Raw genomic sequence first — 12,907 nt, forward strand, 5'->3', positions numbered from 1 at the left:
TTCACACCTGTCCAACATACTTTAAAGATCTATTCTGCTAGATTGTTAATTGTCAAAAATGAATTCGTTTACAGTCCTCTACAGGGGAGACATTTTTCTTGAAAGTCGTCTCCCAGGTGTCGGCGGATAAAAAAAAATGGTTCAAATGGCTCTGAGCACTATGGGACTCAACTGCTGTGGTCATAAGTCCCCTAGAACTTAGAACTACATAAACCTAACTAACCTAAGGACATTACACACATCCATGCCCGAGGCAGGATTCGAACCTGCGACCGTAGCGGTCGTGCGGTTCCAGACTGTAGCGTCTTTAACCGCTCGGCCAGTCCGGCCGGCTGTCGGAGGATAAATATGATATTGCAGTGCCTACGTTATTCCGAATTACGATGCAATATTCCTTCGGATATGCATATCGTATCGTAACAGGCATAAGGCTAGAACTGTAGTGTCAAACCGAATCGTCTGCGCTGCAGAAGAAGACGTGGTGTCCTCTTAAAATACATATCTGTAAATTAGACAAACAAGTTATCGCCTAAGGTGTATGCGATTTTGTAATCGATTTCCGCAACTTTTTCTTTTACGATGGAAATGGAAATACCGTGTGGCTAGGGCCTCCAGTCGTGTAGACCGTTTGTCTGGTGCAAGTGCTTCGAGTTGACGCCACTTCGGCGACTTGCGGTCGATGGGGATGAAATCATGATAATAAGGACAACACAACACTCAGTCCCTGAGTGGAGAAAATCTCCGACCCAGCCGGGAATCGAACCCGGGCCGTGAGGTATGACATTCCGTCGCGCTGACCACTTTTTTTTTCTTCCATTTTGTTCGGTATTGTTCGTTGCGTTCAGTCTGGGCGGACGTCACAAGGCATCCATTCAGGTTGATCGTTGATTCCTTTACTCAGTGCTGAGCTACTGTGCCGGCTGATATTATGTTCTATTTTGTTCGTTGTATATGTTCGGGGCGGACGACTCATGACACCCGTTCAGGTTGTTCGCTTATCCGTTCACACAGTTTTTTTTTATTGCAGAGGGTAGGTAACCGCCGGCCAGTGTGGCCGAGCGGTTCTAGGCGCTTCAGTCTGGAATCGCGCGACCGCTACGGTCGCAGGTTCGAATCCTGCCTCGGGCATGGATGTGTGTGATCTCCTTAGGTTAGTTAGGTTTAAGTCGTTCTAAGTTCTAGGGGACTGATGACCTCAGATGTTAAGTCCCATAGTGCTCAGACCCATTTGAGCCATTTGAGGTAGCTAACCGCCACTCAGCTACCAGGGGCGGACTCTTTTACAATTATTTGTAAAGAATACAGACAATTTTATTCTGTAATGTTGTTCGATTAATTCCTTGTAAAAATTGTCAGTGATCCGGATTGCGGGGCATTGCGTGATGTCAAGCGTTTTAGGTGAATGCTAAGTCGTTTACTTGGCCAGTACCTTTCACGTAAGCCACGCAAAGTCGTGCACTCGGTACTCCAACGAACCTCTAGAGTGCGCCATGTTTCTTCTGCAGGACACAGGGTTCGGTTTGACACTACAGTTCTAGCCTTATGACTGTTAAGTTTCTTGTTGGCATTTAGCTTTTAAACGATGAAGCTTAAGCATCAATTGACGATGCACGACTGGTACGTCAGAGTCGTGATGTACGTATGTACTCTATGGTATGTACCGGAGGTTCGTATTTTATTACTCTTTACTGTTGTTTATTGTAATGACCATTATAAGACTCTTGTAACATCTACCGTATGTAGAAAGAAAATTTTCTTATTTATCAGGTCACCAGATGATGGCGTAGCGTGGAAACGCGTCATGACAAGAAACAATAAATAAATTCACAATAAACCAGTGAATATTTTTGAGCAATATTACAGCATTTTTAAAGTATATTTGATAATCGCATTAAAACCTTCGTTATTTCCTGTCTTTTTGTCTCTTGAAGGAGTATATTTCGCCTTGACTGTCAAAAATGTTATTTTTTACGACTGACCAATTTCAATGGAAATACCGTTACAAAGTGGAAACTACAATCAGACACAAAATATCTTTTTACTTAAAATTTGGGAACGTGGAAGAACACACAAATATAAAAGTGCGAAAGACAGAAAAGAGTAAACACTCTCAGTCATCATAGGATAATATTATTTCTGACACTTTCGTCGTGTACATAAGAACTCATGCCCCTGTATACATCATCTTGTGAAACTACGGACACACATTCCACACACAGAACAATTTAAGCAGAAAAGAAGTTTGACGTAAGTTTCAGAATTAAACTTGCTCCGATTACAGGAACAGCTAAAACAGAAAACTAACATAGACACTGACTGCGCAGGGTAAACTCCAACAAACACCGACATACACATTCTTATACACGTATAGGAGAGACTTTGGTCCTTGCAGAGATAATGTCCATCGAGGTTACACGTTCTAAGCACAGAGGGCAGACAGATAAATCGCTACGGCGTGAATTTAATTAGCCTTCTAGGGTGAGATACGTAGTCGGCAAAAAATGTGTAGACGATTAAATGAAAACCATTATGACCAAAACGTAATGTTACATGAACACAGTCTGATTTAAAAATAGAACTTGAAACTACTTGCATGTCGCCTAATACATTACCTTAGAAAGTAAACTTTCAATCCTGCCCGCTTAAAATATGAGTAATACCTCCTATGGGAAACATCAGTTTCTTACCCAAGCCATAATTAATGGATGAACCACCCGTAGATGCCACCTCCAAGACTTTTGTCTTACGATTTATAACAGTCTTATTCAATTAACTATTACACTAAAATATCTTGAACTAATCCTCGAACGGCAACTGACATGGAAATCCCACTGACAAAAAGCCTCCAACAGACTAAAAATAGTAAACCTACTAACTAGCCGAACTTGGAGATTACATCCCTCCACTAACCTCCACACGTGCCAGGCATTGATCCGACCCATACCCTCCTACGCAAACGTCGCATGGATATCCACTCCACATAGTTTCTATCAGTCCGTTCAAGTCCTTGAGCGCCGAGCACTCTACCTCGCTTTTTAGATCAATTTACCTTCCCCATCTTGTAAACTTTACCATCTCATGTATTTCCCAACTCTCCTCACTCACAATGAGCACCACATAACGATCTGCAGCGCCGCAAACTGGCTTCCAATAACCCTATTGTCTCCCCTACAGTTTCCATTCCTAGTACCTTGCTGAGCCTATCCACATTCCACCAACCCTGTATCTCCCCATTCTCCATATCCTCTTCCAAAGAAAATTATGCTGTTCCCCTCTCCAATATTGATATTCCCTTAGCCACCCTGCCAACTGCAATTGCAGCCACCCATCCCCACCTCATCAGGTTTCCGCTGCCCCTTTGCCCCTAGCCACATTTTCTCTCCCTAATGACCGTGCTGTCGACGGGACTTTAAATTCTAATCTACCTTCCTTTCGCGTCCTCCCCATCTCCCCCCCCCTTCACTCCCCCCCTTCCCTCCTTGGTTTTATACCCAAAAACACCCCTGACAAATCCATTCCGTCTTTTCCTTCTCTATCGATACTACACATCAGCTGGGGTGCCTTACTTCTACAGCATGTTTTAAACGCACTTTATATTGTTTTAATTTTACCTTTTAGTTTTCCTGTTTTGATTTTAAAAGATGAAGTAAATCAAGCTTATTTTATGTGAAACCCTCATTAGTTCATCTTTTATAAATATCCCACCTATTAATTCGTTGTTTTTCATCTTGCGTTTATGTTACCTATCCTTTGTGTTCAGAGAGCGTTAACTGGAATGCTGACAGTCCACCCCATCGTCCGTATGGAATGAAATCACAATAAATGAAAAAGAATCAGTTTTTTCAGTTAAAATACACTCCTGGAAATTGAAATAAGAACACCGTGAATTCATTGTCCCAGGAAGGGGAAACTTTATTGACACATTCCTGGGGTCAGATACATCACATGATCACACTGACAGAACCACAGGCACATAGACACAGGCAACAGAGCATGCACAATGTCGGCACTAGTACAGTGTATATCCACCTTTCGCAGCAATGAAGGCTGCTATTCTCCCATGGAGACGATCGTAGAGATGCTGGATGTAGTCCTGTGGAACGGCTTGCCATGCCATTTCCACCTGGCGCCTCAGTTGGACCAGCGTTCGTGCTGGACGTGCAGACCGCGTGAGACGACGCTTCATCCAGTCCCAAACATGCTCAATGGGGGACAGATCCGGAGATCTTGCTGGCCAGGGTAGTTGACTTACACCTTCTAGAGCACGTTGGGTGGCACGGGATACATGCGGACGTGCATTGTCCTGTTGGAACAGCAAGTTCCCTTGCCGGTCTAGGAATGGTAGAACGATGGGTTCGATGACGGTTTGGATGTACCGTGCACTATTCAGTGTCCCCTCGACGATCACCAGTGGTGTACGGCCAGTGTAGGACACCGCTCCCCACACCATGATGCCGGGTGTTGGCCCTGTGTGCCTCGGTCGTATGCAGTCCTGATTGTGGCGCTCACCTCCACGGCGCCAAACACGCATACGACCATCATTGGCACCAAGGCAGAAGCGACTCTCATCGCTGAAGACGACACGTCTCCATTCGTCCCTCCATTCACGCCTGTCGCGACACCACTGGAGGCGGGCTGCACGATGTTGGGGCGTGAGCGGAAGACGGCCTAACGGTGTGCGGGACCGTAGCCCAGCTTCATGGAGACGGTTGCGAATGGTCCTCGCCGATACCCCAGGAGCAACAGTGTCCCTAATTTGCTGGGAAGTGGCGGTGCGGTCCCCTACGGCACTGCGTAGGATCCTACGGTCTTGGCGTGCATCCGTGCGTCGCTGCGGTCCGGTCCCAGGTCGACGGGCACGTGCACCTTCCGCCGACCACTGGCGACAACATCGATGTACTGTGGAGACCTCACGCCCCACGTGTTGAGCAATTCGGCGGTACGTCCACCCGGCCTCCCGCATGCCCACTATACGCCCTCGCTCAAAGTCCGTCAACTGCACATACGGTTCACGTCCACGCTGTCGCGGCATGCTACCAGTGTTAAAGACTGCGATGGAGCTCCGTATGCCACGGCAAACTGGCTGACACTGACGGCGGCGGTGCACAAATGCTGCGCAGCTAGCGCCATTCGACGGCCAACACCGCGGTTCCTGGTGTGTCCGCTGTGCCGTGCGTGTGATCATTGCTTGTACAGCCCTCTCGCAGTGTCCGGAGCAAGTATGGTGGGTCTGACACACCGGTGTCAATGTGTTCTTTTTTCCATTTCCAGGAGTGTATTTTTAGGGCCCTTCCGCAGGGATCGTAGATTTTAAGGTCCTTCAAAATGTTAATTATATTAGGTTTCTTAGCTACACGCTGTACTGATTATACGCCCGTGCTTCGCTCCGGAAGTGAAAGAACGACCTACGCACAGCGTCGCTTTTTAAGTTTCCGTACCTCAACTGGTAAAAACGGACCTCTTATAGGATCACTTTATCAATAAATTCGTTTTTCCTAGGCAAGAAGTCAAATATGAATGGAACATATCGAAAGGAGCAAAGCAGTTTCGTTAAATTTTTAATACAGAAAGCGAAATCAGTAAATCGTTATATCCTAGCCAAGTAAATTCAGCATTAGTTTGTATTTGTTAAGATGAAACTGCAGCGTTTAATTCTGTCACTGACCTAAACTTCCGAAAATACTTGTCATTGACAAGTAAGGTGAACAGCCGAGGTTCTAAGGCGAGTAGACTTTTTGATAAAGAAACGCTATACATGTCCTCAAGGTACGTTCCACGAAAATTGGTCTAGCAGTTATCTTGACTAGCGTGTTCAGTTTTGGAGATTGGCGTTTTCAAATAGAGAAACAAACAAACACGACGGTTTGAGATAAAACTTTAAATCAAGAGTCTTTTTTCATTATCTGATTTTGATGAAATGAAGCCTATACGTTGCCCCAGGCTACAATGAAGTTGTCTTTGAAAACCATATGAAAATTCGCCTAGTAGTTTTGGAGATCAGCGTGTTCAAACAGACAGACTTTACTGTTTCATTATTGGTATATACATTTAGTGTTTGTAATAAGGAGACTGGATTTCCTAAATCATGTCAGATTTTTAGGAAATCTGATTGCAATTGGCACTTGAGAAAGATATTTCAACAAAAATTGGCCAATTGTGGAACACAAAGTTTTTAACAATCATGGCGAAATGTATTCCTTCAAGACTGTGGCACTCTGCAGAAGTATATTTACTGCTTCTCTCTATTCGTATATTCAGTATGAATCAGTCAGCTAGTTTCTCAACGTCATTGGTTCTTTTGTTACAGAAACCTTGAGGAAGTACCCGCCGGTGGCGTTCCTACCAAGGAAGACCACCCACCCGTACCAGATTCCGGGTAGCAAGGTGGTGATTGACAACGACATGGCGGTCATCGTTCCCAACTACGCACTGCACCACGACCCCAGGTACTTCCCTGACCCGGAGCGTTTTGACCCCGAGCGCTTCTCAGAGGAGGAGAAAGCCAAAAGGCACCCCTACGTGTACCTGCCGTTCGGTGAGGGGCCACGCAATTGCGTAGGTAAGTCTTAATGCACTCCACCTCGTTTGTATGTTTTGTCAAAATCAACGGAAAAACCGCAGAAGTTTAGTTTAAGGTTTTTCCCAGAGTAAAATTAGTTGATTTAGCCACACTTGTGAAGTTTTAAAATCTATCGGAAATTTTGTGCAATTTTTTGGGTTGCACATTCGATAGTGGAAATAAGCGTTTGGCGTCAATGGCCGGGAGGCCCTTTGGGGGGCAGGTCCGGCCACCTTGGCGCAGGTCTTATTACATTCGACGCCACATTGGGCGACCTGCGCGCCGGATGAGGATGCAATGATGATGAAGATAACACAACACCAAGTCCCTGAGCGGAGAAAATCACCGACCCATCCGGGAATCTAACCCGGGCATGTAGGACAGCAATCCGTCACGCTGACCACTCAGCTATCGGGGCGGACACATTCGATAGTAAAATAATGTGACTGACGAACGTGTCGTATCTGGAAACAAGAGGTCCAAAGACACAGAATAAGTTAGTACTCTTGGCTGCACACCTTAGGCTTCAGGGACTAGAATATCTGCTCGAAGCCATGATGTTCTAAAGCAGTGATATTTTGTCTTGTCTCCGAACGAACCTATGTAGTTTGTTATGACAATTGAAGTAAGGCCTTCTCATATTAGCCTGTTTTTGTATAAAATAAATCGTGCAGAACAGTATATGGTTGTTAGAAGCAACGTCGTCCTGCACTAAACACATGTTCTACAAAAAATCTAGTTTCACTTCCCACTTGTCAGATGTAAGCGGAGCCTGTACTCACAAATGCTTACGCTCTCTATAAATCATGACCACATAATCAGATATTCGAATAACATGTCACAGTTGTAAAATAACATATAAGTAAAGATTTCATTCAGATGACTAACAAGGGGAGGCCGCCAATTGTGAAATTCAGATTCGATTCATACTGCGCATAATAAAAGCTCATGGTCAGAGGTATAATGTGGCAAAGCACCAAGATGCACTTCTCAGCCGTTGTCGAGAAAATCGACAGTTAAAAGAAACGGTTGCGGTAAAATACTCTCTATGATTACTGATTTTCTACACCGTCGTGGTGCAGGGGTAAGCGGTCGGATTCGTAAGCCGAAGGTCGCCGGATCGATTCTCGCGCCATGCTACCTATTTTTTTTAGTATTTGTTTTTTGTAGCTCATATATATATATATATATAATTCCCGGCAATCAGTTCCAACAATTATGCATACAATAAGTTGTTGAAAGTCGTTTGTCGTGGAAAAACTGGCGACTTCGAACATCATTATGTTTTCCGCAAACAAAGTTGTATTTCACAAATGTTATTAATTATCTTCATAATGTTAACCACGTATAGTTAACGGAAGACGTAGAAACGGTATTCCGAAACGAGTACGTACAGCGTAAGTCAAACGTTCGAATTAGAATAGAGACCCCACGAACACAAACTTGCTGTGGCAGGTATGAAATATAAATTCCGTTACTCGCTCGTTACACTTGAAGGACAGATGTTGAATGGGCCGAAACGAGCCGCCGCATAACAGCGTAGTTGCATGCTAACTTCGAAAGAAGGTAGATGCGGTCCCTAGCGCAACTTATAACATCGTCGAAAATCAGTGCGGACGTGAGAGCTTTGGTACACCCTGTTAAACAAACGGAAAAATGGAGGCGGTACAATTGGAGAGCGATCCGCCTTCACCAACATGCATAAGCAATTCATTAATAGTTTATATATATATATATATATATATATATATATATATATATATATATATATATACGAATTACAAAAAACCAATAATAAAAAAAATTGCATGGCGCGAGATTTGAACCGGCGACCTTCGGATTACGAACTCGAGTGCTTACAGCTGTGCCACGACGCTGTACAAAATTATTAATCTTAGAGGGTATTTCACCGCAACGGTTTCTTTTAACTGTCGATTTTCTCGACAACGGCTGAGAAGTGCATCTTGGTGCTTTGCCACATTACACCTCTGGCCATGAGCTTTTATTATGCACAGTATGAATCGAATCTGAATTTCACAATTGGCGGCCTCCCCTTGTAAGTAGACAAAATAACCACCCAGACGGTACTGCACTTCTACCATGTTCTTTCTCAAAAGTAAAAATCTTTTTATCCTTTTACTGGCTTTGAGTCTGATTCAGCTTCAGTAGTTACTCAGAACGTTCCCAATAACAGCACTGTCACCGCTGAGTTTCATCAAAAAGACGAGAGAGATGTCAAAGAAAACATGTCACTGCAGGACGTAGCCAAACTGATACTGTAACACAACTGCGACTTCCACTACTCTAAGACAAAGCGGACGATCTTGGTAACAGCGTACCGTCAAAGTTCTATATCAGTAAATAGGAAATTAAAATTCACCGTGATGAAGTTCTGCGCTGAGTGCCCACTGTTCGACAGTTTGCGACGTGCTGGAAGGCTCAGCAATTACGGGCCGATGCTATGACTCAAGTTTCATGTCCAGTTAGAGCAGAAAACTATTAATGCAACCAACAGTATACGCCCATTCCAAGTTTATTTTTTCTGAATATGCACAGCTTTTTTATTGCATATAGGAACACGTACACACACATACACACACAAACACATGTACACAGGCACACACACACATACACAGACGGAACACATAAAATGTGTGTATGGCTTATACAGTCGGTCAGCTTCTTTCAGTTTAAACTTCACTTTGCCGTGCACACAAACGTGTGTTGTTTAAAATCTCTTATCTTAACAGGGCCCTGAAGAATAAACAATATTTAGATACAATTCATCATCTAATTTATACATGTTTATCAGTAATTCATACTTGTTAAACCCCCTCCCCCCCCCACACACACACAGAGCAAATCATAGCGTAATCTTTCAATAATCTTCCGATTCAATACAGCAGTAACCCTTCTGCCAAGTACAAGCAAAAGATCCCTGAGAAACTACCTTCGAAACTAATCACAGTCCATGCTCAAATTCGTTACCAAATTTTCTCACAATCAAATTAAAATTTCCACAAACCTCGTCTCCAACACTCACACGTCTTCCTTCCGACACGGCAACCCCTATTCTTTTGTTTCAGCAACGATATTTCCCCAATCTTGATAACATTTTACATAGATAAAATATATTTCCAACTGGGCCATCAAATTACAGTATGTACAGAATAATATTTTCAGATCATCATCATCATCTTGGACAGTTTCCAGCCACTGGCTGGGTCTGTCGGGAACACAAGCCTCTCCATCGTGTTCTGTCTTTCCACCATTCCCCCTCTTCCACCTTCATCCAGTTCTCTCCTCTTCTCATCACACATCCCTTCGCTCCCTTCACCCATCTATCTCTTGGTCTTCCTCTGGGCCTCTTCCCCTCCAGTTGCAGATCAAACATCCTCTTTGGAATTCTTCCCTCATCCATTCTCTTCATGTGTCCATACCACTGCAGTCTTGATTTTTCTATCCTGTCCTGTACTGGTTCCTCCTTTAGTCTTTCCCTCACATACAAATTTCGCAATAGGCCTAGCAAGCCAGTAGTGGATAAATCAACTGCTTTTAAAAAGGGAACATGCAATATTTTCAGATAATATTATAATTACAATTTAGACAATATTTACAAATTTACAGCTTGACACAACACATACATTAACAGCAAGTGGGATAATTCACAAAATAATAACGAAGAATGAACAAACGATTACAGATATAAGTCTGTTTTTTTTCCTTATTGATTTTCGATTCCCTCCTAAGGGGGCGGGCTGGCAGCAGCTTAGTACACCGCTCTTCAACCTACAGAATTTTTAAAACATAAGAAGAAGAACAATAAAAGCAGGCGATGAAATGGTGACTTAAATTGTAAAACGGCGGAAAATTGTGGAAAGTGAAAACATAAAACAAAGGGTTGGCGATGCTAATAAAATACACAGGAAGCAGACAGGTAAAATAGTAGACAGACAATTAAAAAAACACAGCAACCATCTGGTTTCTGTTCGCAAGAGATATAAAAATCACACCCAGTGACAGTATGATTTCCGTTCGCAATACTTTGGAAAAGACGCACAACACTTAACACTCACTGGAAACATTGCACTAAAAAGTCGGCACAAAGACGACACACCACAGCCAAGGGCAGATGGGTGGGGGACCTGGACAGATGAGGGGAAAAAAGGGGGTGGAGAGGAAAACCGTGGTGAGGGGGGGCAATTGACGGAGGGAGAGGACTCATAAGAGGGGGGGGGGCAGGGCAGACACGAGAGGGAGTGGGGAAAGGAAGAGGAGGGGAATGCAAAAGGACTCGGGGGAGAGAAGGGAGGCAGAGAGAGGTTAGGTGGGGAAAAAACAGTATGGAAGGAGGGGGGGGGGGGAGAGAGGGGGCCTGGGAAAAGAACAGAGGAAGGGATGCAGAGGTGAGGATCAGAGTTGATAGGAGGGATAAATGGAGGGAGAGAGGGCATCATCCAGGAGAGGGAGTCGATGGAAGCCACCTTGGGAAAGGAGTGTAGAGATGGAGGGTAGGGGGGACACAACGGTGAAGGCGAGGCAGAGGGCGGGGGTAGGAGTGAAGAGGAGCAACCAGGGGATGAGGGGGATCAAGGTGGCAGGAGGTGTAGAGTACGCAGATATCTTCGAGGAATAGGAGGATATGGAGGAAAGGAATCAGGTTGTAGAGGATCTGCGTGGGGGATGGGTGGCGCATATGGAAGGCGAGGTGGAGTGCATGGCGCTCAAGGGTCTGGAGGGACTTACAGAATTTATGTGTGTGTTTGTGGGGAGGGGGGGGAGATAGATCTGTGTGTACGTAGTATTAAAAATCTCCATTTCAAATTATGCAATATTAGCTCAATGTGTGTGTGAAAGATACATCATTCAGCGAGATCGTCAAGATTGAACATGGTACATAGACTACAATGGGCATGTCGTATGTTTACCTACGAGGAGCGCTCAATAAGTGATGCAACATATTTTTTTCCGGGCAATTTCGGTTGAAAAATTGCGCGATCTGTTGTGGGACATGGAGAATATTCCCGCTTCATTCCCTGTAGTTTCATGAAGTTTCGATAGGTGACAGCGCTATATGTGGCCTTCAAAATGCCGTCGTGGAGTTTCTTTTGGCGGAAAATCAGAGCATAGCAGACATCCGTAGGTGCTTGCAGAATATCTGTGGAGGCCTGGGAGTGAATAATATTCACGGTGAATCTTTCAGCGAGGCGTCTGTCATCGTCGCAATAAGCACACGCAGACCTGTCCTATCTCTAACGTGCCAGCCGACTGCACACAGCTGTGACTCCTCCAATGTTGGAATGTGCCGACACTCTCATTCCAAGTGATCGACGGATCACAATCAAACACCTGGCAGCACCAGTTGAGAGGTTTCTCACCGCCTAACAGAAGACCATGAAGAGGAAAGGAGGAACATCTGAGCAGAATTCCCTCCGTTTTATGTGGCTGGTCTGACCATTTTTTGTCGAACATCGTTCGCATAGGTATCACTGAATGTATAGTGATACATGAAGATGCAACAGATGCCATGAAACTCAGATCTTTACAATATACATGCCTACAGCTTCATGACGTCTACAGTGCACTGAGTGGCTTGTAAGATGTCAACTTCTGCACATGATGTTGGTTACCGGTAACACTGAAGCTTGCTGATTTCTGGTTTGTTGTTCTTGTACCGTACTGAGCTCGCACTGCCTCGTGTTGTCTCCAAATATTGTCGCTCCTAACCATAACCTTTTCAGAGGAATCCCCAGCAGCAACTTTTTCATTGTTTCTCGAGAGTAGCATTTCTGCTGCTACCATCAGTCTTTGGAAGTAAAGAGTCTTCTCGGCTCGTTTGTCTTACTTGTGAAACGACATTTGTACCTGCCATAATATTTGAGTCGTGTTTCAGCTCTCCGAGACACGTTGTGTAATTAACCTGGCCGTGTTGCGTGATGCAAACGTGGCTCGTATCCCACTATTTTAAACTTTTAATTTAAGTGAATGAGGATCGTTTGAATACAACAGGTCGTGAAAGTTCGTCTTTGGTCCTTGACTGACGAAAAACAGGTACGCAGCTCCCTAGCCTGTCTATTTATGCATTACCTTTATGTAAATTTTATACTTTGTCCATTTCACATACGTTTGTCAGCGCTAGAATTGCTATATTTTATAGTTGCTATTGAAGAGATTATAATTTCGAGCTCATGGTAATGTTACATGTAGAATGTTGTAACCAAGAAATATGTTTAGTTACAGGGTCGTAGATTTTCTCTCTTACATCAGCGCATATCAAAAAGAAGATTAAATGGTCTATCAGTTCAATACACGTTAACAGGCACCAAGCACTAATTTCTGTTTAAAACG

At 44.1% G+C, this 12,907-nt stretch overlaps 1 protein-coding gene across 1 annotated transcript in view; it reads left to right on the forward strand.

Annotated features, from left to right (window-relative positions):
* Positions 1 to 12,907, forward strand: part of LOC124616527 (probable cytochrome P450 6a13) — a 60,492-nt gene that overhangs the window by 44,873 nt on the left and 2,712 nt on the right. The window contains exon 6 of the mRNA XM_047144842.1: positions 6,308 to 6,559. Within this exon, the coding sequence (XP_047000798.1) occupies positions 6,308 to 6,559 (252 nt within the window). The remainder of the gene's footprint in view (positions 1 to 6,307; positions 6,560 to 12,907) is intronic.

This window comes from Schistocerca americana, chromosome 5 (genome assembly GCF_021461395.2).
Source record: "Schistocerca americana isolate TAMUIC-IGC-003095 chromosome 5, iqSchAmer2.1, whole genome shotgun sequence".
In the NCBI taxonomy this organism is placed as follows: domain Eukaryota; kingdom Metazoa; phylum Arthropoda; class Insecta; order Orthoptera; family Acrididae; genus Schistocerca; species Schistocerca americana.